We start from the raw sequence: 24,736 nt of genomic DNA on the forward strand, positions 1-24,736 counted from the left end.
AGTTAAGGATCTGGTTTCTGCTGTAGTAATATTTCCACTCATTAATCCCAAATTACAGTACACACATTAACACTGTTGGTTCCTATAAAATAGTTCTTTAAGACCTGGGAAAACTGATCTGTTGAGCTTATGTTCTGCATTTCCTCATAAATGTAGTCCAGCTATGACAATTGTATGATAAGATAACCTATAAGAAAGGGAATTTAGGCCACCAACCTTGTCTGGGGAAGGTTGCATAAGGTCAAGGGTATAATTTCCTTTAGTCTACAAAGTAATCGGGCCTCAGTCAGTCGGGACACTCTATAATGTGCTTTATTACTCAACAATTAAACATCCACACGGTAACTCAGCACACACAATCAAAATAAGTTAAACTCAGTTATAAATTAGCTTCTATCGAGGTAGTTAATTATCACAGAGAGGCTTAAACATTATAAACTGGATTTACACTGATGCTCAGAGAGTTGATGGTGCAGCGGTGAGAAAAATGTGCACGGGTTCTGTTAACTGTGGTTTACTGGTAGCCAGCAGCGTCCTACTACTTTACGCAAAGCGCGCTCACAGACCCGGACCTCGGCGGCGCGCACGGCTATATCCTGTGACTGAAAAAGCATCCCGGCTCCATTCACCCCGGAGATCCCAGGATCGCCGGCTATTGATACCGGTCTGCGGTGGTCTGCAGATGTGGGGACTGATTCACTGCTGTCACTCGGTTCCTGTTCTTGGGACAGAGACAGAACTGTCAGGCTTTGAAAGAAAAAAAAACCCTCATTAAGACATATATCAGAGTCAAGAAATCCAGCGCGCACGGATTTTGGTTTTGAAAGGATTACTCCGGGAGCTAAGATATGGATATTGTTGGATGCGTAAAAGCAGAGTTTGCATTTTCCCACTGGACACCTGTACTTTATGCCCGATCCAAGAGCTGCCAGTGTCGGATACTAGTGTAGTCACGACAACCCAGGCTTCATACGTGCTTTTCGGTTATTCACTTTATTTTACATTGGTTTGGAACTCTTCCGAGCTCTCCCCGTACTCACTCAGCACTGCAGAAGCGGGATATCTTTGACTCTATTCTTTATCCACAGTTCATCAGGTGCGGTCGCAGTAACCTCTTGCACCACCTCTTTCATTGAAGCCGGGACTGTCACCCGTTTTTCTCCGAGGGATGTTTCTGAGCTCCAGGGAGCAGGGAGCAACAGCCCGGCTCTGGCAGTGGACCCCCGCCTCGTCCTGGTGCCTCTGCAGCGGATCTGAGAGGAGATGAGAGCCGCGGTGTTCCACCTCTTCGGCTGCCTCTGCCTGTTACGCACCGCTGCCGAGGTAATCCTCTCAAAGTGTGTCCAAATGGTCTGATGTTTTCCCAACATACTGTGGGTATTTACTAACTTTAACTTCCGCTGTAACTATTGTCGAAATGAAAAATGAACTTCTTCCCGTGTAATTACGCACCAATGCCGTTAAACACAACAAACAAATAGCTGCAGGAGACATTTAATGAATGCTCCTATGATGTGGCTTTTGTGTGTTTGACACATCTATGTGCAACGGAACATCTGTGCTCCTGCACAGCGACTCACAGGCTGACTTCCCCCCCCGCAGGACTCCCCTCTGCCCCGTGAGCTGTTGGAGCGCCTCTCTCGGAGCGAGATTCGCAGCATCAGCGACCTCCAGCGGCTGCTAGAGATAGACTCCGTAGGTAAAGCGCCTCTCTATGCAACTCTCACCAATTTCACATGGAGATGTGACATAAGTGATATGAGGATGTAGTGAGCCACTTCCTTTTGAGTTATCATGAGGGTAATAATACAGGAAGTACCAGACAGCAAAGCCAAAGAAGGAAATAGACACGGATCTTGTAGCAATACTCTATGCCTTGTATATATCTCTAAGAGAGACGAGACGAGTGTATCCTTTCTATTGTTTTAATCCACACACACAAGTACTCCCCAAGCACGTAAAACATCGGCACATTAGTTCCACTTATTGGTTCCTACCAATATTCCTACATCTCCCCCTTTTAGTGAGTTGCTGTTAGATCCATTATGTTATAGTTATCTCTTATTTGCTTTTGCCTTGTTATATTCCTTATTCTTGCCATAGTGTCTCTCATTACTTAATGCTTCTTATTATTTGCTAATGCTTAAGGTTCGTGATGCTTGGTATGTCACCTCGAATTTCTCTGGTCGAGGGCGACAGAAATGCGGCGGCGGCTGTTGGAGAAGTGGCATTGACTGGAGACAGAGCTGCAGGGCCGAACCCAGGAGATGTTCTCTTAATCTGTCTCATATAGAAGAATGTGCTGTTTGCAAGATAAGCTAATCAAATCAGTGAAGGACTTCTGTAACTAGGGACCTCCTCATTTCAATAAAAGAAGGATGGCGGGAGGTGTGCGGCAGAACGTGTTGGAGATCTGTAACTGAGCACATCTCTCCGTTCTCCTTGCAAGTAAATTTCAAACTGTTGTCTTTGCCTCATTTGTTTTTCTCGTGTTTCAGGTTGTTTGAACCTAACAGTTGCCCACATTTCTTTTAACATCAACAACTGCTATTTTCTTTTACTGTACTTACAAACACAAATATCTCTGTATAACTTTAACTCAGGAATGTACAGTATGCAATAATCAATTAGCTTAGCAACTGGAGTACATTTTGTCTCATTTCTTTTAAACAAGTCAAACAATCAACTTAAAGGCACTTTCCTATCTCGGGGTCGGGGTAGACTGCCTGAGTCCCCAAAGCTGTGCAGGGGTTATTCTGCCCTGTGTGACCACAGCTTTCTATGTAAGACGGATTATTATTATAAGTCCATTTTCACTGGTCTTCTAATCATGCGCCCTGATCTAGTAACAGTAGGAGTCTCTGGAATGACCCTGATGTGGGATCGGTTTCTCCGAAGACTTCCTGAGGCCAACTCGATGTTGTAGGACCTTGGTGTCTGGGCTGGACCTGTGATGACCCCAGGTTGCTCGGTGTTCTTCACCCAGACTCTCTGTCCTGGTCGGAGCTCCTGTCTCTGCTGTGCCCGGTGTCTTTTGTTGAAACAGGATGCTTGCTTCTCCTTCATTTCCTGATCCTTCTCTCTGAAAGCTTGTAGATCAGGCCATCTCAGGTCCAAATTCTCCTGACTGACGGGCAGGGGTGTTCTGATGTTTCGACCCATCAGGAGCTGTGCAGGAGATGCTCCTTGCGCCAAGGGTGTGGCCCTGTAAGCCATGAGGGCCTTATGTGGATCCTCTCCCTTCCTCAGGAGAGATTTGACTGTCCCCACAGCCCTTTCTGCCTCTGCATTTCCCTGAGGATAACGGGGGCTGCTAGTCACATGTTGGAAGTCGTACTCTCTGGCAAAGTCCGCAAACTCCGCCGAAACAAACTGAGGACCACCGTCCGTGACCAGGACCTCCGCGACCCCATGACGTGAGAAGATAGCCTTGAGCTTCTCCATTACAAAGGCTGAGGTAGTGGAGGTGAGGTTAGCTACTTCTATGTAGCGTGAGAAGTAGTCAACTACTACCAGGTACATAGCTGAGTTCCACTGGAACAGGTCCGCTCCCACACGCTACCATGGCCTGTCTGGCAACTGTGTCGTCATCAGCAGTTCCGGGAAGTTATGCGCCTCCTTGGCACATATTGCACAGTTTCCCACTTTCTGCTTTATCTGCTTTGACAGCCCCGGCCACCGTATGGACTGTTGTGCTCTGGCGATACACTTTGTGATGCCCTGGTGACCTTCATGAACTTTGTTCAGCATCTCCACTTGCATGGAGACAGGGATGACGAGTCGGTCACCGTTCATCAGCAGTCCATCAGCAAGTAGCAGGTCCTGTCGATACTGCCAGTACAGCTGAAGCTCTGGTGTGAGAGCCTTCCTTTGGTCAGGCCATCCATTTTGCACCAGGTTCTTCAGTCTGTTGCAGACACTGTCTGTATCCTGTGCAGTTCTGATCTGAGCCAGCCTCCCTTCTGACGCAGGTAGGTGCTCCACCACCTGGTTGACATAGGCACCAACATCCTTCTCCAGGTGTTTTTCTTCCGGCATCGGTGGTGCTCGGATCGGAGCCCTGGATAGTGCGTCTGCTGTGATCAGGTTCTTCCCTGGCACATGCTCAAGCTTGTAGGTGAAGCGAAGCAATCGCAATCTGAACCTCAAGATTCTAGGGGGCAAGTCGTCAAGGGCTCTGCTGCCCAGTAGGGAAATGAGGGGCTTGTGGTCTGTCTGTATGAGAAAGTCCATCCCTATCAGGTATGATTGGAAGCGCTCACACGCCCAGGTTAGCGCCAGCGCCTCTTTCTCTATTTGTGCGTACCTGCACTCTGCTTCTGTCATGCTGCGGGATATGAAGGCGACTGGGCGCCATTCACCTGACAGTTGCTTCTGTGACAGAACCCCTCCAAGTCCAAATGAGGAAGCGTCCGCTGCAACTTTTGTCGCTCTGTTCGGACTGTACTGAGCCAGGATGGTGGGTGAGCTCAGCTCCCGACGCAGCTCCTCAAATGCCCGCTGCTGCATGCTCCCCCATGCCCAGTCGCTGTCAGCCTTGAGCAGCTCTCTTATGGGCTGTGAGAGCTCTGCAATCCTTGGTGAGAACTTTCCCACGTAGTTAACCATGCCTAGATATCGTCTTACACCTGCGATGTCTGTTGTTGTGGGCATGTCGGTGATGGCTTTAATCTTGCTTGGGTCTGGTTCCAGGCCCTGAGCACTGACAATGTGGCCTAAGAACTTGACACGGTCCACAGCAAATTCGCACTTGTCCTCATTGAGTGTCAGTCCTTCCTGTTGAAGTCTCTCCAACACTTTGCTCAGCCTGTGGTCATGTTGTTCACGCGATGTCCCAAAAACAAGGATGTCATCTGCATGACACACGGTACCCTCCAGTCCTGTCAGCATTTGTGATAGCCTCTTCTGAAAGTGTTCGGGAGCCGACGAAATACCGAATGGCAATCTGTGAAAACAGTACCTCCCGAACGGTGTGATGAACGTTGTCAGGGGGACTGATTCTGGGTGCAGTGGCACCTGCCAGAAGCCAGCTGTGGCGTCAAGTTCTGAAAACAGAGTCGCTCCTGACAGCTTGGCGAGGGTTTCGTCGACTGCAGGTAGGATGAGTCTTTCACGACAGACATAGTCGTTCAGATGGGTCCGATCCACACAGATTCTGATTGTTCCATTGGGTTTTAGTACCACAACAATCCCTGCGCACCACTCTGTCGGCTCATCGATGGGCGCTATCACTCCCAGGGTCACCATTCTCTGGAGCTCCTCTTTGACCTTGCCTAATAAGGGAATGGGTACACGCCGTGGCAGCAACAATGCATAGGGCTTGGCGTCCTTGTTCCTTAATGCTGTCAACTGTGTAGGCCAGCTGCAGTGCTTCTATTGCTGGCAGACCAAGTAGCGGGGTGGCTAACTTTTGGATAACAAACACTGGCTGTTCAGTTGTCTGCTCTTTGTATTTTATAGTGCCATTGAACTGACCTTTCACTTGTAGAGCGTTGTCGCCTGGTCCCAGCAGTCTTTTCGTTGCAGTGGTGAGTGGCCCATGCTGCTTCTTCGAGTAGACTTTAGCTGGAATAGCTGTCACATCCGCTCCTGTGTCCAGCTTAAAGGTGGTTTGTTGGCCATTCAATATCAACGTCTTCTGCCATGTCTTTGACTGACCACCCGCCGACACACTTCCCAAGAAAACAGTCTCTACCTCCTCTTCCTGGATTTCATGCACACTGCTTGGCTTTGTTTTGCAGAGGGCTGCATAGTGGCCTTTCTTGTGGCATTTATGGCATTCTGCATCCCTTGCAGCACAATTGGTCAGGGAATGTGACGGTGTTTTGCCACAACGTCCACAGCCTCTTTGCTCTTTTTCATGGTTCCTTGAACCCTTGCCTTGGGCACCTTTCGTGTGCTTTTGAAACTTTTTCTTGTATTTCATCATGTCCACATTAGCTTCATTGTGGTCTGGACCACCTGTGTCACGCACAGTGGGCTGTTGTTTCTTTATCTCCTCATGCTGTCTTATTTTCAGGACAGCTTTGGCCAGCGTTAATTCACTGTCCATCTGCAGGCTCTCTGACAGGCCCTGGTATCTTATGCCTACCACCAACCTGTCTCTGATCATTTCTTCCTGCATTGCACCATAATTGCAGTGTTCTGCCAGTTTGTAAACTGCAGAAATGAACGATTCGGCCGATTCACCTGGCTCTTGGCACCTTTTGTTAAATCTGCACCGTTCATAAATCACATTGTGCTTGCAAATGAAGTATTTATCAAAAGCCTCTTTTACTGGCTTGTATTTCTTCTTGTCTTCTTCACTTAAGCCCAGTGTACACAGAATATCATCAGCTTTATCACCCATGGCATAAACTAATGAATTGACTTGATAGGCTTCACCTTTTTGGTCCAGTCCAGCAGCAACTCTAAACCTCTCAAATCTGCGGATCCAGTTTGGCCAGCTTGGAAAGTCTGAGAAGTCAAAGTTCTCTGGTGGGCTTATGGAGAACGGGGAATCCATCCTCTTCTTTGTGTGTCGTTTTCTTTTTTCCAAAAAAAAATCTTCTTTTCAAGTCAACAAAATATGCAGGATCACTCTCGATGCAGTCTTTAATAGCACCGTCAATTTCAGCTTGATTCGGCCGTTTTCAGAAAGCTACTACTACAGTATCTAACTGCTAGCTAGTTCGCTTATTAGCTCCGAAACGCCGACCAGCCCTCACTCATCAAAACGTCCGTTTCTGCTCCGAACAAACGTCTTCTCATCTGCCTCCGAAAATTACGGTGACTGGACTCGATGCTTCTGACACCATGTAGCAATACTCTATGCCTTGTATATATCTCTAAGAGAGACGAGACGAGTGTATCCTTTCTATTGTTTTAATCCACACACACAAGTACTCCCCAAGCACGTAAAACATCGGCACATTAGTTCCACTTATTGGTTCCTACCAATATTCCTACATGGGATACGTGATGGAGCAGGGTCCTTTCACTGAATGGTTGTACAAACACATTCTCCCATCATTGTAGGACACCGTAAAGCAGGTAGATGAGACCCACTCTGGGTGGAGAGAGAACTGGTTGCTGGATTAAATTCAGATTAAATAAACTGCAGGATTATATAACTGACCCACTGTGACTGCAGGAGCTCTGAGAGCCTCGTAGCCTTTGATGGCGCAGGAGTATCTGACTGTTTTGTCGCTGGTGACCATCTCCTGGTACCATGGAGACCAGTCTTGATAGAGAAGCTCTGAGTTCCTGTACCAGATGTAGGCAGCAGGTCTGACAGTCAGCGTACAGGCGGTGCTGCACATCAGTGTTACCGTCTGTCCGTCTGTGGTGGGAAACACCTTCACCTGCAGGGCTGAGATGAAGAGAAAGATACAGAGAATTAGCACAAACTCGTCCCTTTCTCTTTAAAATTAGTCAGTCAGTGAGCTGAATGTGGTCTTCATAGCAGTTTTCTGGTTTCTCATTGCAGCAGGAAGAGGTTTTGTCGTCCTTTGTTAAATCCATGAATGATAAAGTCGGGTGGGTATCTTTAGATATCTGGTGTTTTAATCTACTTCCATTTACCAACATTTCTGTCCACGTTGTTCCATTCAGCTTGAACCATTTTGGGATTGTAGAATGTTCAGCTGAGCAGGACAGATTCAATGAAGTACCTTTTAAGGCACAGATGCTGCTGCCTTTCCCCAGAACCCCTTCAGCAGAGAGAAGCACAAGTGAAAACCTGGAGGCTCACCATTAACTTCATGCACTGTTAGTTTCCAGTGTCAGCAGTGGTGAGAGTTAGAAGACAGTGGAGAAAGAGCGGCATAGAGATCATCGGTGTGTTGTCAGGTGAAGTGAAGTCTGCTTTATTGATGATCATCTTGCTCTGTTTTTGCTGTTGCCACGTTTTCATAGTGGCTCTCAGGGTTTTGCTGAGGAGAAACCACCAAGATTTAGCCTCTAATCCAGATGCAATTCAGTGTCTTCAGTCTGAAGTCACTTGTGATACAATTAGAAACATCTGAGGGAGGGGTCTTGAGTGATAACTTGAAATATTTAACAAACACTGTATTGTATTTACCAGCTCAATGTTGTCTGACATCCCAGGTCCTGAATGTTGATTGGAAAACTTGCTTTTTCTGATTTTCAACCAAAAAGTGCTGAGTTAATATACAATATAATAAAAATGAAACAGTTCTTGAATTAATAGTGACCATTTTCACCCACATAATCCAGATGATGACAAGTGAGGTGAAGACCAGGAGAGCAACACGAACTCCTGCAGCTGCTGTCAGGGTCCATTTTAATGAGGAACTCTGAACTCTGAGTGTCTTTTCAGGAGATCTAACATCTCTCTGAGTGTTCACAGCACAGGAGTAGTTTCCTGCATGCTGAGTTGTGACCGCATCCAGAACCAGGTGTTTGTTTTGTTGCTCTGGCAGCTGTAGAAGTTGATCATTCAGGTACCAGATGTAGTTCTTGTTGTTGGTCAGAGGACAGCTGGTGCTGCAGGTCAGTTTGACTCGATCACCTTCTGTGAGAAGGTCTCACCTCTGGGTGAGAACAGTAAAACAGAGTGATGCATAAAGAGCTTCCCGTCTTGACCGTAAAAACGATAACTAGTAATTGTTGATTTAATTAAAGTTTTCAAATTAAACTGACTCAGAAATAAAGCTTTCCATTTACAACCTACAAAAACTTGTGTGCCCAACACATTCTCTCATTGTTGTCCTAACTAAGATTTTATAAGCAGCACAATAAAGATTATCAACTTTTGAGTAGATTTTTTGAGTTAAGTTGGGAACCAGTGGGAAACCCCATAGATGACTGATGTGCGCATGCGCACATGGCCTGAACAAGTTTGAATTCGCTGACGACCAAACGGACCTTCTACTGAACCTGAGCAGACCCGAGACGTGTGATGATGGTCAGTCGACATTTTCTGTACTGAACCGCCCCCCAAGAAAACTTGACCAAACGTGGCCAAAGTAGTGCTTGGACATTTTCTGGACAGAAGCGGGAGCTGACGACCATTTTGCCCTAGCAGGTAAGCTAATTAGCTTAAGTATGTTGTTAGCGTTTTCTACAAGCGCCTAACGACATTTCCAGCCCTTCACCTACTTCTATGCTAAGGTTTTATTACAGAGCATCGGCCCAGCTCGTTCGACCCCCGCAAAAAGTAATGTTTAGTACTGTTTAATGTTAATCACGTCTGAAATTCAGATACAGACTTTCATCACTAAATGACGGTATCTCATCTTTATTGCACGTCGGCCGTGGTAAAGCTTATTAGCTTATTACTCGTTTTGTAATCGGTTTTATTGTTATCCTTGTATGGAGACATGATGTTAACATGACCAACAAACTCCCGCCCATGTAAGCTACGCGGGTGCAGGCAGGCGTCCTCATGCACACGCTTTCATGGGTCGGTGTATGGCAGACATGTGCGCCAATTATACGACGCTGATGTCAGTAACTTGCTTATTAGCTAACGTTGTTTTTCTTTTGTTCAATAGACACCGTTTATCCGGTGCTGCACTGTTACTTTACAGTAATGTATAAAGCTAACCTGACAGTTTGACAGCTGGTGTGACATTGTCTAATGTCCTTAATTACTGTAAGTTAACTGTTACATACAAATTAAAGTTGTGCTTCATGCTCTGTTATAAGATTGCTACATTTTCAGAGCTTTTTACATAATGGGGAAGGAGACAGAATATTTGAGGAATAATTGTGTGTTGTTGATGTCACTTTACAGATAGTATTAATTTTTTCATAGTTATTGCTCTGGTCGATGAAATGAAGAAGAAACAAAAGAACATGACAGTCATCCAGCAGAAGATGGCGCTGACATTTTCCCTCAGGCGGAGAGAGGTCGTGGAGTGTCAACCTATGGTATCTGAGGTCCAGGAGAGATGGCCTGCACTATTTTCCTCTGAAGAGGTAAGGCTGTCCTAGGCACAAGTTATTATACTAGATTGACTATAATTGAAGAAGTACAGCATTTGCTGGGGTAATGTATTGGCAAACTTTATTATACCTTGCGCTACCACTCCACTCAAGGCCCCTCCAACACACTGCACCCACTACACCCACTCCAGAAATGTGCAATGCCAGTGTTTTTGTTATGTTCTGTCCTCCCAAGGAGTGCATCACTTACTGCAACTGTAATGGGTGTCAAAATGGTCACATTTCTATTGAATTGTCAGTCCTCAAGGTCCATGTTTACAAATGCCATACTCTCTTGCCAGTGTTACATCGAAATCTGTGACTCATTAGATTCTTTGACCTTTCCTAATATTCTTACCCTAAACATTTCACTCCTATGGAAGCCCATTTCTGCCTGTACAAGAAAAAAAGAATCCCCATGCTAAATCGAAATTGTGAAATAAAAAGACATTATGAGACAAATTTAAAGTAGTTTCACCTGGAGAAAAACGACCAAATTTGGAGTTTATCTCATAATTTTGACTTGGCATGGATTTGTCTTTCTTTTCCTGGTGGAAATAGGGCTTCTGTAGACTGAGATGGTTAGGGAAAGAATACTAAGGCAGGTCACAGAATCTGATTGGTCACAGATTTCGGTGCAACACTGGAACATGATAATATGCATTTGCATATTGATACTGTTTTTTGTGGAGGGTATTTCCATTCCTGTGCAAAAGACGTACTCACAAGAGCTTTTTGAAGTAGGTTTTGCTGTTGATAACATGGTCAGGCATTGAACATGGTGCAGCCTGCACCAGACAACTACCCAGGAATTTTCTGTGCTGAATAAATGGCAATATCTTGTTGATTGTCTTGTTTAGATATCTGAAGAATTTCATCGGATCACGAGCAACGACCTCCTGGGGACTTTTAATGCATCCCCTTGGCAAATTAGTGCCTGGCCTGCTGCAACTGTAGCGGTCTAAGAAGGGAGCTCTTGGTGAGAAGATGGAAGACCTCCTGGATAACTTGATGAACAGGTGAGTGAAGTGCTCCTTTGCCTGACATTTTTAGAAGAGTATGAATATACTTCTCTCATAAGAGAAACAGAAAAAGATGTTAGCTTCAGCAAAAACACATTAGTGGATGTGTGTCAGTAAAAATGAATGTCAGCAGTCATTGCTTTATGTTCTTATTTGTGTTTATGTCGGTATTTGATTTAACAGAATTTTAATTTGTAAAAGTGAAGTAAAATTGTTAACATGGTTGCAGTGTTGTTGTATTTTTTTTAAGTTTTACATGTTGCTCGGTCTGACCTGTCCTTTATCTTCATTACTATAAAAGAGTCCTGATTTTGCATTGTGTTTAAGTACATTATGTATATAATAATTATATATAGTATATACTAATTGAAATGCTTGTTTTGCACTGAATACTCTTTAGACATCCGCCTGCCCATTTTCCTCCGAGAAGATGCAACAAAGGTTTTCCTGAAGTGCTTGGTAAGTTCAGACAAAGTAATGCAAGTAAAACTAATTCCTAATTCCCATGAGATGTTTTAAAGGATGAGTTCATCCAGAATGGAAATATACACCTCCTCAGTGCAGTCCAGATAATTTTATGGTGAGGCTTGAAGTTGTCTATAACTCTCACTCCCTTTTTTCTGCTGAGAAGCAGCTGGGCATCGTTGGTGGGTGTTCCGTAGCAGAAAATGCTTTTGTACAAAACTCATCAAAAAAGTAGGTGGGTGAAAGCTACTGTGTCATTAATTAAATATATGGTGAGATTTTGTCATGAGATTTTGTCAATTTTAAAAGATTTGTTGAAGTGTTGTCCACTTTACATGAAGCGCAGCACTGGTGTTTTACCTGTTAGTTCCCTGTTCATTGATGGTAAAATTTTTAAGAACTTTTAACTAGTTCATCATAGTTATGCCCATGTAAAACTTAAGTGTCTGGGTACACAGCCGATCACTTGTGGCACTATTCCATTTAATGTGCAAGTGGTTAAGTTCAGCTTTTACAAGACAATCAGGGTGTGTGCATGAATGACTATATGTTGCTGGACACTTTTTTTCACATACTTTGTTTTTCTTTGTTAATTCTGGACTTCAATTTTAATGTCTCTGAAGAAACTGGCAATACTTTTTTACAGAAATTGACACAACTACCCATGACATTCTGAAATGTACTTGAGGCACTGTTCAACAAAATAAATAAGATTTCAGATAACATTCAGTTGTGCTTTGTTTTATTCAATATCTATTTATTGAGCGTTTTTCAAATATAATGACGGCAACATAAATTTTCCTTTATTTATACAGGTAAATTTTCAACTCACTGGAGTAAGAATTGTATGTTTATTCAACAAGAATATCTGCATTTGGTGAAGGCAGAAATACATGACATTGAAACCAGAATTTCTTTGTTAGCCTTCCAGGATTATCCTAATTAGGTGAACAAGAAGATCCAAGTTAGCAGAACTCTTGTCAGAACTTGAAAACCTTAGTTAAGTCAACAACAGTAGGCAAAAGTTGAGAAAACTCAAAAATCTCTTGCATCATGTTGCCTTGAAATTTCACGTTTTCTCAACTTTTTCTTTTTTACAGTGTATTTGAGAAACAGGAGGAAGTGGTAAATCTAGCAGCTTGAAAATAGCAGTCAGACCAACGTCATGTACTTGTCTGCAAAGTATACTGATGTAACTTTAAGATGTTGTAATACCCTGAAGCTCTCCTTTCCATTTCCACTTCTGTTAATGGGACGACATGACTTCACACTTAGATGCTGGTGAATGATTACTGCCTTACATGGACATGTTTTTTAAGGTTTAAGTTATTTAAAGACAACACCCATCCGCGCAACTTTTTTTTCTCCGTTACTCAGACTTGATTTTGGAAGCAGATGATTAATTGCATTTTTTTGTTTATGCACTGTAAATCACGTACAGTATTTGTTTTGCCTCTATACCTGTGGACTAACATTTAAAATGTTACGTGTTTCTCTTCATTAATGTCTTCTGGAGTGTATCCCAGATGTAGATATGTGAATGCCTTCATAATACTGCAAAACTGCCGGTCATCTGATGGAAGACTCCAAGTAATTATTTACTGCGCATTTATTAAACAAAAGGTACAGCACTTATTTTCTTTATACATCCAAACTTTGTTCTGTCAGTTTCCAACTATTACATGTACAGTGTTACTAAAAATAAATAAACAGAAATGGCATTAGCCTATTGGTAACAAGTGCCTCGTCATTGACACAGCCGTTTCGTTTCTTACATTGTTTGTTTATTATTTATTTTTGTTATAGATAGAGATATATTGATAAAATAATTTGGGATATTTACACAAATGTGTGGTTGCATAGGGTGGCTGTAAATGTCAATAACGGCAGGTTTGTGTGTCTGTGGTAATGTCGCGACGGAGTATTATTGAGAATAAACTGCTTTTTAACAAAGTGTTGGCGTCACCATTCGAAGGGTAGGATTTACAAAATGGCGGTGTACAAAACGATCAACGTAATTCGTCCATGTTACATGCACATAATACAATGAATATTTTCTATGTGTTCCTTCACATATTGAAGAGTTTAATAGTAGGCTGCTACTACACATCAGGTCAAAACTGTAGAGCATCACGGGTGATGATCCATTCAGATAAGTTCACCTCACAGAGCCTATACTGTATTATTATGATGATTATTATTATTATTGCATCTAAATAACTGTAAAAACTGTCTAAAATGCAGGATAAAGCCTGTTCAGGTCCTTACAACTGTGGCTGCTAAATTATTATTTTAATGTAAGTGTATATGAAGCACATCTGCTTAATTTTATCCCATCTTCTATCAGTGAATAAGTTGCAGTTTTAGTTCTGTCTTAATCAGCAGGAATCCACAAACTGGGGACGATGATCAGTTGTGGTCCCACCAACGTTATGATCTCAGACTAAAGACTAAGATGATTAATTGTATAAATACTTGGAGGAATCAGAAATTACGCTATAAGATGCTTGTTCATGTGCAGCGGTTCCTCAGACAGACAACAGCATAAGGGATGTGCTGTTCCTGTTGGTGCTGATGAGGTTGGACCATGCTGTCAAGAGGATCCACATCAGTCTGGGGGAAACGTATGCTGCTGTAGTAAATGCCATTCTCCTCCGTGGGTTGATCTGTGATTTCCTCATACACAGGACCGTGATTTACCTGACAATGAGGCAAGACACCGAATGTTGGTGTTATGTTTGTTTTAGGAAGATGGTTATAGTTAAGGAGCATCGGGCCACTTACCTCCTGCAACTTGAGGACAGTATTCTGGCTCAACTTTCCCTTTCCTCTGAAATGAATGTTAAAAAAATAAAAAAACACTTGTGATACCAGTCACATTTGATGTGTGTTATGTGATTAACTCAGTTTACATCAGGTTCTGTTCTTCACCTGATGCAACAGATGACAAGTGAGGTGAAGACCAGGAGAGCAGCACCAACTCCTGCAGCTGCTGTCAGGGTCCATTTTAATGAGGAACTCTGAACTCTGAGTGTCTTTTCAGGAGATCTAACATCTCTCTGAGTGTTCACAGCACAGGAGTAGTTTCCTGCATGCTGAGGTGTGACTACATCCAGAACCAGGTGTTTGTTTTGGTGCTCTGGCAGCTGTAGAAGTTGATCATTCAGGTACCAGATGTAGTTCTTGTTGTTGGTCAGAGGACAGCTGGTGCTGCAGGTCAGTTTGACTCGATCACCTTCTGTCACCTCTGTAGATGGACTGATCTTGACTTTTATGTCTGATTCAAATGCAGAAAACAGATATTTTCACACATGTTTCAGACAGGAAAGCACTTTATCATGTAAAGTGATTTACAAAACTGTAGAAATGATCAACAATTTTTGCCTCTGCTGTTTTCCACACATTCATGCTCAAATTTCAGCACTAATTTACATGAAAGTTAGCACATTTCCTATGAAAGATAACTTTTATTTAACTTCAATTTTGATTCGAACTATTTACTTATTGGATGGCAAAATGAGAAAATCTTGTATTTTGATGTGGCTCAGATACAAAGCTCTCTCGATTTAAGCTTGTTTTATATTTTATGATCCAGATTTACCTGTAACAATCAGAACAGTTCCGGGTTTCTGACTTGTGTTGTCATCTTGGTGCATGAATCTGTATTCTGCTGAGTCACTTTTCTTCACAGATTTAATTGACAGTGTGTTAATCTGCTTCTCTTGGTCCTCATGATATGTAAAATGATCAGTTTTCAATACATTCATTCTCTCCTCCTTCTCACCATTCCAGATTATTCTAGACCAGTGTTTAGCCTTGGATTTTGTGTACTTTGAACTGGAATATTTACTTGAGATGTTTACTGAGGAACCTTCCAAAGCACAGATTCTCTTTTTTATATAATTCACAGTCAGGCAGGATTTGTCAGCAGCACCTGACAGATGAAAGCAAAGACAGTGTCAGTTTTGATGAAACTGAAAGGAAATTCACTTTAAACCTTGACATTTTTGAGTGGATTCTTTAATTATGATTTTTTTTCGGACTGTTGCATCTCAAATTCATATTTAGAAATTTTTAACAGTAAGGATTTATGATAAAACCACGTCAAAACTTTATCTTGTTTCTATGTTCAGGCCGCGGGTTTGGTGATACTCACAGACTTCCTCAGACTGCAGCTCCTTGACACCACTGACAGCACACAGGAAGTTGTCTTGAGAAGTGTTGGGTATTGGTGGTAATGGGTCTTGATGCATTTCTCTGTTCTTGTACCATTGAGTGGTTGTGTGAGGACAGCTGGTGTTACAGCTCAGTTTGACATAATCCTTCCCTGGAGTCTTTTCAACATGTATTTCTGAGAGAAGATGGTAAACATAGAATCATGGTTAAAAGTAGAAAAATACAGATATCACATATAAACTGAAGAAAACCTGTGATAATGGAAGTGAGGGTACTGTAAATGGGAACTACGTTACAGTAACAAAACACAAACAATTGAAGAGTAAAATGATGAAAGGATCAGTGTTGTGAGATGATTGATTGTGAGTGATGGAGAAAGTGAACCTGTGGGGTACGTGATGGAGCAGGGTCCTTTCACTGAAGTGTGGTTGTGCAAACACATTCTCCCATCATTGTAGGACACCGTAAAGCAGGTAGATGAGACCCACTCTGGGTGGAGAGAGAACTGGTTGCTGCATTAAATTCAGATTAAATAAACTGCAGGATTACTTTGGTGGTTGAAACGCCAGCGAAACATAACTGACCCACTGTGACTGCAGGAGCTCTGAGAGCCTCGTAGCCTTTGATGGCGCAGGAGTATCTGACTGTTTTGTCACTGGTGACCATCTCCTGGTACCATGGAGACCTGTCTTGATAGAGAATCTCTGAGTTCCTGTACCAGATGTAGGCAGCAGGTCTGTCAGTCAGAGTACAGGTGGTGCTGCACATCAGTGTTACCGTCTGTCCGTCTGTGGTGTTAAACACCTTCACCTGCAGGGCTGAGATGAAGAGAAAGATACAGAGAATTAGCACAAACTTGTCCCTTTCTCTTTAAAGTTAGTCAGTCATCAAGTTTACCTGTAACAGTGAGATTAATGTGGTCTTCATGGCAGTTTTCTGGTTTCTCATTGCAGCAGTAAGAGGTTTTGTCGTCCTTTGTCAAACCCATGAATGATAAAGTCGGGTGGGTATCTTTAGATATCTGGTGTTTTAGTCTACTTCCATTTACCAACACTTCTGTCCAATTGGTTCCAACCAGCTTGAACCATTTTGGGATTGTAGAATGTTTAGCTGAGCAGGACAGATTCAATGAAGTACCTTTTAAGGCACAGATGTGGCTGCCTTTCCCCAGAACCCCTTCAGCAGAGAGAAGCACAAGTGAAAACCTGGAGGCTCACCATGAACTTCATGCACTGTTAGTTTTGTCATCAAATACCACAGGAGGTTTTACAAGCTTATGATGCTTTTGATGTTAACTAAACTCCAACTCGCAAAGTATCAAACATAGATTCTTTTTAACAAACGCACAAAAAAATTATTCCTACCTGAGTTGAGGATGAAACCAACAACGGCAAATCCCAGTTTTGTTGAAAACATTGCTGTTTTCAACTTAAAATGTGTTTACCTTTAACGGCAACAAAGAATATACTGTACAAGTATGATCTACTGTATGTTACCGACGCTCTTCTTATGAACTCAACACACATCTGTTAAAACAGGAAGAGAACTTTGTAAAGTCGGCACGTACCTTCCAATCTCCACTTCCTGCTATTATTTTTGTTTTAAAAAGGACCTCTAGTGAAGCATCTGTGTCATGCATTTTTATAGATTTTCCATGATCTTGTCCTTTACATTTTATTACAAAGTTGCTGCAGTGAGCTAGAAGGTCAAGGACAGAAATATCTGATTTCATTTTAGCTGTGGTGACCCGACCTGAAACCATCACATACATACGTGCTTTAAGAGCTGCGTTAACACCCAACACCGGACTACAACCATTACAATGAAGACAAAACTATTGCATATTTAGATGTCTTTTAATGTTGTTTCCAGTGTCAGCAGTGGTGAGAGTTAGAAGACAGTGGAGAAAGAGCGGCATAGAGATCATCGGTGTGTTGTTGGGTGAAGTGAAGTCTGCTGTATTGATGATCATCTTGCTCTGTTTTTGCTGTTGCCACGTTTTTATAGTGGCTCTCTGGGCTTTGCTGAGGAGAAACAACCAAGATTTAGCCTCTAATCCAGATGCAATTCAGTGTCTTCAGTCTGAAGTCACTTGTGATACAATTAGAAACATCTGAGGGAGGGGTCTTCAGTGATAACTTGAAATATTTATCGAACACTACCGGTATATTATATTTACCATCTCAATGTTGTCTGACATCCCAGGTCCAGAATGTTGATTGGAAAACTTGCTTTTTCTGATTTTCAACCAAAAAGTGCTGAGTTAATATACAATATAATACAAATGAAACAGTTCTTGATTTAACAGTGACCATTTTCACCCACATAATCCAGATGATGACAAGTGAGGTGAAGACCAGGAGAGCAGCACCAACTCCTGCAGCTGCCGTCAGGGTCCATTTTAATGAGGAACTCTGAACTCTGAGTGTCTTTTCAGGAGAGTTTTCAACATTTAATAACAACTATCACATGTACAGTGTTACAAAAAAAAAAAAAAAACGGAAATGGCATTAGCCTATTGGTAACAAGTGCCTCGTCATCGACACAGCCGTTTTGTTTCTCACATTGTTTATTAAACACAAACACCAAGCATTGTAGTTCGATTTGGGGCATGTATGGTTACATAGGGTGGCTAGTGGAGGTTGGCATTTTCCTGTTTTGTTAGCATGCCCTAATAATCAATTGAAGGAATTTGCTGCTTCAGAAATATGTCAATAACAGCACATGACTAAGGTTTACGTGTGTGCAGTAATGTCGCGACGGAGTATTATTGCGAATAAACTACTTTTTAACAAAGTGTTTGCGTCAGTGCACCTTTCGAAAGGTAGGATTTACAAAATGGCGGTGTACAAAATGATCAACGTAATTCGTCCATGCCACATGTACACAATACAATTAATATTTTCTTTGTGTTCCTTCACATATTGAAGAGTTTAATAGTAGGCTGCTACTACACAGCAGGTCAAAACTGCAGAGCACCACAGGTGATGATCCATTCAGGTAAGTTCACTTCACAGAGCCTATGCTGTATTATTATTATTATTATTATTATTATTATTATTATTATTATTATTATTGCATCTATATAACTGTGAAAAACTGTCTAAAATGCAGGATAAAGCCTGTTCAGGTCCTTACTAAATGATCAATTTAATGTAAGTGTATATAAAGCACATCTGCTTAATTTTATCCCATCTTCTATCAGTAAAAAGTTGCAGTTTTATTTCTGTCATAATCAGCAGGAATCCACAAACTGGAGACGATGATCAGTTGTGGTCTCACCAACGTTATGGTCTAAGACTAAAGACTAAGATGATTAATTGTATAAATACTTGGAGGAATCAGAAATTACACTATAACATGCTTGTTCATGTGCAGCGGTTCCTCAGACAGACAACAGCATAAGGGATGTGCTGTTCCTGTTGGTGCTGATGAGGTTGGACCATGCTGTCAAGAGGATCCACATCAGTCTGAGGGAAACGTATGCTGCTGTAGTAAATGCCATTCTCCTCCGTGGGTTGATCTGTGATTTCCTCATGCACAGGACCGTGATTTACCTGACAATGAGGCAAGACACTGAATGTTGGTGTTATGTTTGTTTTAGGAAGATGGTTATAGTTAAGGAGCATCGCGCCACTTACCTCCTCCAACTTGAGGACAGTATTCTGGCTCAACTTTCCCTTTCCTCTGAAATGAATGTTAAAAAAATACCCCACTTGTGATACCAGTCACATTTGATGTGTGTTATGTGATTAACTCAGTTTACATCAGGTTCTGTTCTTCACCTGATGCAACAGATGACAAGTGAGGTGAAGACCAGGAGAGCAGCACCAACTCCTGCAGCTGTCGCCAGGGTCCATTTTAATCAATCAATCAATCAATCAATCAATCAATCAATCAATCAATCAATCAATCAATCAATCAATCAATCAATCAATCAATCAATCAATCTTTATTTATATAGCATCTTATACAATCAAAATTGTTTCAAGGCACTTTCCAGAATCCCAGGGCCTGACCCCAGACAAGCAACAGTGGCAAGGAAAAACTCCCCTTTAACAGGAAGAAACCTTGAGCAGGACCAGGCTCATGTAGGGGGACCCTCCTGCTGATGGCCGGCTGGGTAAAGAGAGAGGAGAAGGGGGAGGACAGGTAGAGGATAGGATAGGTAGGAGAGGAGAGGAGAGGGGTAGAGGAGAGGAGAAGTAGAGTGAAGGGGAGGTAGAGGAGAGGAAAGGAGAGGAGAGGGAGAGGAAAAGGAGAAGGAGGGTGAGAGGAGAGGAGAGTGAGAGGAGAGGCACAGAGCACAGAAACACACACAAAAAATATGATGTACAATCACTTCAGCGGGGCCGGAGGTCATTATGCAGCTCCGAGGGTGGCGATATCTGTAAATAAATAGAGGGGGGGAGAAGCAGAAAAACTACACAAGAATCAGCATAACTAGTCTGCTTGATGAGGAGAGGAAAGGAGAGGAGAGGAGAGGAGAGGAGAGGAGAGGAGAGGAGAGGAGAGGAGAGGAGAGGAGAGGAGAGGAAACCATGACCCAGTGGAGTGACAGAGGCCTGTCAGGTGATCATGTTTCCGGACCCCGGCAGCCTTGGCCTATAACAGCATAACTAAGATGTGACCTAACGATTAGACGACCCCCTAAGTATGATAATTTGTCTGTCTATGATAGTAACTGGAACTACTGAATTAGTAACAATAAGCTTTTTCAAAGAGGTAGGTTTTGAGTCTGATCTTAAAAGTAGCGATGGAGTCAGCCTCCCGTACCTGGACAGGGAGCTGGTTCCATAGCAGGGGGGCCTGGTAGCTAAATGCTCGGCCCCCCATTCTACTCCTGGAAACTCTGGGAACCACAAGTAGACCAGCATTCTGAGAGCGGAGCGGTCTATTGGGCTGATAAGGTATCACTAGCTCCTCCAGGTAGGATGGAGCTAGGCCTCTGAGGACCTTGTAGGTCAAAAGAAGGGTTTTAAAAATTATTCTAAATTTAACGGGCAGCCAATGAAGCGACACCAGTACAGGAGTAATGTGATCTCTTTTGTCAATACCTGTCAGAACTCTGGCTGCAGCATTTTGGATCAACTGGAGGCTTCTTAAAGAGTTGTTCGGACACCCTGATAATAAGGAGTTACAGTAGTCCAGCCTGGAAGTAACAAATGCATGGACTAACTTTTCAGCATCATGCCGCGTTAGCAGTTTCCTGATCTTTGTGATGTTCCTCAAGTGAAAAAAGGCACTTCTAGAGACTAATTTAATGTGTGAGTTGAAGGAGAGATTTTGATCAAAAGTTACTCCTAGATTCCTCACAGGGAGACTAGATGTTAATGAGATACCATCTAGAGTGATCATTTGATCTAATCTATCCCAGAGAGGTTCAGGACCAAACACCATGACCTCAGTTTTTCCTCGGTTAAGGAGGAGGAAATTTGAAGACATCCAGGACTTTATGTCTTTAAGACAGGTCTGAAGCTTCACTAACTTCTCTGTGTCCTCGGGTTTCATGGATAAATAGAGCTGAGTGTCATCAGCATAACAATGAAAATGTATCCCATGCTGCCGAATAATGTTCCCTAAGGGAAGCATGTACAATGTGAAGAGGATTGGTCCGAGTACAGAACCTTGAGGAACTCCATGGCTAACCCTACTGTATGAGGAGGGAACACCATGGACATGAGCAAACTGGTATCTATCAGATAAGTATGATCTAAACCAGTCTAGTGCTGTCCCTTTAATCCCAATCACATGTTCCAGTCTCTGTAATAGGATGCTGTGATCAACTGTATCAAAGGCAGCACTGAGGTCCAGCAGAACCAGCATAGAGACCAGTCCATGATTGGAAGCTATGAGAAGATCATTAGTGAGTTTAAGAAGTGCTGTTTCTGTGTTCTGGTGAGCTCTAAAGCCTGACTGAAACATCTCAAACAGGCTGTTCCTCTGCAGGTGCTGCAGTAACTGAGTCACCACCACCTTCTCTAGAACTTTAGAGATAAAAGGAAGGTTGGATATTGGCCTATAATTTGCTAAGACATCAGGATCCAGTGATGGTTTTTTAAGCAACGGCTTAATCACTGCCACCTTGTAGGACCGGGGTACATAACCTGACACTAAAGAACCACTGATCTGGTCCAGGATAGAACTGCCTATCATTAATGAGGAACTCTGAACTCTGAGTGTCTTTTCAGGAGATCTAACATCTCTCTGAGTGTTCACAGCACAGGAGTAGTTTCCTGCATGCTGAGTTGTGACTACATCCAGAACCAGGTGTTTGTTTTGGTGCTCTGGCAGCTGTAGAAGTTGATCATTCAGGTACCAGATGTAGTTCTTGTTGTTGGTCAGAGGACAGCTGGTGCTGCAGGTCAGTTTGACTCGATCACCTTCTGTCACCTCTGTAGATGGACTGATCTTGACTTTTATGTCTGATTCAAATGCAGCAAACAGATATTTTCACATGTTTCAGACAGGAAAGCACTTTATCATGTAAAGTGATTCACAAAACTGTAGAAATGATCAACATTTTTTGCCTCTGCTGTTTTCCACACATTCATGCTAAAATTTCATCACTAATTTACATGAAAGTTAGCACATTTCCTATGAAAGATAACTTTTATTTAACTTCAATTTTGATTCGAACTATTTACTGATTGTAAGGGAAAATGAGAAAATCTTGTATTTTGATGTGGCTCAGATACAAAGCTCTCTCGATTTAAGCGTGTTTATATTTTAATATCCAGATTTACCTGTAACAATCAGAGCAGTTCCGGGTTTCTGACTTGTGTTGTCATCTTGGAGCCTGAATCTGTATTCTGCTGAGTCACTTTTCTTCAGATTTAATTGACATTATGTTAATCTGCTTCTCTTGGTCCTCATGATATGTAAAATGATCAGTTTTCAATACATTCATTCTCTCCTCCTTCTCACCATTCCAGATTATTCTAGACCAGTATTTAGCCTTGGATTTTGTGTGGTTTGAACTGGAATATTTACTTGAGATGTTTACTGAGGAACCTTCCAAAGCACAGATTCTCTTTTTTATATAATTCACAGTCAGGCAGAATTTGTCAGCAGCACCTGACAGATGAAAGCAAAGACGGTGTCAGTTTTGATGAAACTCAAAGGAAATTCACTTTAAACCTTGACATTTTTGAGTGGATTCTTTAATTATGATTTTTTTTCGGACTGTTGCATCTCAAATTCATATTTACATATTTTTAACAGTTTATCTTGTTTCTATGTTCAGGCCACGGGTTTGGTGATACTCACAGACTTCATCAGACTGCAGCTCCTTGACACCACTGACAGCACACAGGAAGTTGTCTTGAGAAGTGTTGGGTATTGGTTGTAATGGGTCTTGATGCATTTCTCTGTTCTTGTACCATTGAGTGTTTGTGGGAGGACAGCTGTTGTTACAGCTCAGTTTGACATGATCCTTCCTTGGAGTCTTTTCAACATATATTTCTGAGAGAAGATGGTAAACATAGAATCATGGTTAAAAGTAGAAAAATACAGATATCACATATAAACTGAAGAAAACCTGTGATAATGGAAGTGAGGGTACTGTAAATGGGAACTACGTAAAAGTAACAAAACACAAACAAATGAAGAGTAAAATGATGAAAGGATCAGTGTTGTGAGAGGATTGATTGTGAGTGATGGAGAAAGTGAACCTGTGAGGTACGTGATGGAGCAGGGTCCTTTCACTGAAGTGTGGTTGTACAAACACATTCTCCCATCATTGTAGGACACCGTAAAGCAGGTAAAAGAGACCAACTCTGGGTGGAGAGAGAACTGGTTGCTGGATTAAGTTAAGATGAAATAAACTGCAGGATTACTTTGGTGGTTGAAACGCCAGCGAAACATAACTGACCCACTGTGACTGCAGGAGCTCTGAGAGCCTCGTAGCCTTTGATGGCGCAGGAGTATCTGACTGTTTTGTCACTGGTGACCATCTCCTGGTACCATGGAGACCAGTCTTGATAGAGAAGCTCTGAGTTCCTGTACTAGATGTAGGCAGCAGGTCTGTCAGTCAGCGTACAGGCGGTGCTGCACATCAGTGTTACCGTCTGTCCGTCTGTGGTGGGAAACACCTTCACCTGCAGGGCTGAGATGAAGAGAAAGATACAGAGAATTAGCACAAACTCGTCCCTTTCTCTTTAAAGTTAGTCAGTCATCAAGTTTACCTGTAACAGTGAGATGAATGTGGTCTTCATGGCAGTTTTCTGGTTTCTCATTGCAGCAGTAAGAGGTTTTGTCGTCCTTTGTTAAACCCATGAATGATAAAGTCGGGTGGGTATCTTTAGATATCTGGTGTTTTAATCTACTTCCATTTACCAACACTTCTGTCCAATTGGTTCTATCCAGCTTGAACCATTTTGGGATTGTAGAATGTTCAGCTGAGCAGGAAAGATTCAATGAAGTACCTTTTAAGGCACAGATGCTGCTGCCTTTCCCCAGAACCCCTTCAGCAGAGAGAAGCACAAGTGAAAACCTGGAGGCTCACCATTAACTTCATGCACTGTTAGTTTTGTCATCAAACACCACAGGAGGTTTTACAAGCTTCTGATGCTTTTGATGTTAACTAAACTCCAACTCACAAAGTATCAAACATAGATTCTCTCTGACAACTGCACAAAAAAATTATTCCTACCTGAGTTGAGGATGAAACCAACAATGGCAAATCCCAGTGTTGTTGAAAACATTGCTGTTTTCAACTTAAAATGTGTTTTAAGATTAATATGAAGCTGCCTGTAACGGCAACAAATTAAGAACATACAAGTATGATCTCTGCCACCCACGCTCATCTTATGAACTCAACACACATCTGTTAAAACAGGAAGAGAACTTTGTAAAGTCGGCATGTACCTTCAAATTTCCACTTCCTTAGAATGTGCTTTAAGATGGATTTATAGATGAAATAAGACAAGATAATAAGACAAGAATGAGAAGTTAGTGTCAGGAGCACTTTGTATAGACAAACCCACAATAAAGAGGAAGAGACTAAAATGGCACAATGCTGTCATGGTTGGGTTTTGAAACTATATTTTTTAAATTAGAGAATTTATTTATGTTTCCCAAAACATTTTTCATTTAACTTCCCTGTACAGAATACCACATCAGCATACTGATCAGTTTTCAAT

General features: G+C 42.3%; 4 protein-coding genes and 3 long non-coding RNA genes across 11 annotated transcripts in view; 2 read left to right on the forward strand and 5 right to left on the reverse strand.

The window, feature by feature from the left end:
- LOC115253202 (B-cell receptor CD22-like) overlaps positions 1–15,315 on the reverse strand; it is a 30,957-nt gene extending 15,642 nt beyond the window's left edge. Inside the window, exon 1 of the mRNA XM_029850394.1 lies at positions 15,268–15,315. The gene's annotated coding sequence lies outside the window, so the exon portion shown is untranslated. The remainder of the gene's footprint in view (positions 1–15,267) is intronic.
- LOC115253203 (uncharacterized) overlaps positions 1–24,736 on the reverse strand; it is a 90,598-nt gene that overhangs the window by 63,912 nt on the left and 1,950 nt on the right. The window lies entirely within an intron of this gene.
- Positions 298–5,997, reverse strand: LOC115253210 (uncharacterized). Its single transcript, XM_029850409.1, has 2 exons — positions 5,476–5,997; positions 298–721 (listed from the first exon to the last, which is right to left on the reverse strand). Exons 1-2 carry the CDS (start codon positions 5,927–5,929, stop codon positions 504–506), a joined length of 672 nt encoding a protein of 223 aa, XP_029706269.1. The 5' UTR covers positions 5,930–5,997; the 3' UTR covers positions 298–503.
- LOC105419953 (uncharacterized) lies at positions 631–2,307 on the forward strand. 2 transcript variants are annotated; one of them, XR_966382.2, is made up of 3 exons: positions 631–1,323; positions 1,603–1,695; positions 2,149–2,307. It is a non-coding gene; the product is annotated as an uncharacterized lncRNA (long non-coding RNA). The 2 variants fall into 2 exon arrangements; XR_966381.2 differs by having other exon boundaries at positions 633–1,323; positions 1,603–1,699; positions 2,149–2,305.
- LOC105418369 (B-cell receptor CD22-like) lies at positions 7,927–24,731 on the reverse strand. 4 transcript variants are annotated; one of them, XM_029850388.1, is made up of 9 exons: positions 24,247–24,731; positions 16,491–16,769; positions 16,178–16,411; positions 15,978–16,082; positions 15,574–15,768; positions 15,019–15,351; positions 14,653–14,694; positions 8,209–8,512; positions 7,927–8,120 (listed from the first exon to the last, which is right to left on the reverse strand). In XM_029850388.1, the coding sequence occupies exons 1-9, from the start codon at positions 24,398–24,400 to the stop codon at positions 7,967–7,969; spliced, it is 1,800 nt and encodes a 599-aa protein (XP_029706248.1). In that variant the 5' UTR covers positions 24,401–24,731; the 3' UTR covers positions 7,927–7,966. The 4 variants fall into 4 exon arrangements, with proteins under 4 accessions (XP_029706248.1, XP_029706250.1, XP_029706247.1 ...); XM_029850390.1 differs by having other exon boundaries at positions 7,934–8,120; positions 8,196–8,512; XM_029850387.1 differs by lacking the exons at positions 7,927–8,120; positions 8,209–8,512 and adding exons at positions 13,014–14,117; positions 14,202–14,247 and having other exon boundaries at positions 14,349–14,694.
- On the forward strand, positions 8,520–10,928 carry LOC115253213 (uncharacterized). Its single transcript, XR_003891483.1, has 3 exons — positions 8,520–9,028; positions 9,761–9,924; positions 10,791–10,928. It is a non-coding gene; the product is annotated as an uncharacterized lncRNA (long non-coding RNA).
- On the reverse strand, positions 18,089–19,429 carry LOC115253215 (uncharacterized). Its single transcript, XR_003891485.1, has 3 exons — positions 19,379–19,429; positions 19,235–19,280; positions 18,089–19,150 (listed from the first exon to the last, which is right to left on the reverse strand). It is a non-coding gene; the product is annotated as an uncharacterized lncRNA (long non-coding RNA).

This window comes from Takifugu rubripes, chromosome 17 (genome assembly GCF_901000725.2).
Source record: "Takifugu rubripes chromosome 17, fTakRub1.2, whole genome shotgun sequence".
NCBI lineage: Eukaryota > Metazoa > Chordata > Actinopteri > Tetraodontiformes > Tetraodontidae > Takifugu > Takifugu rubripes.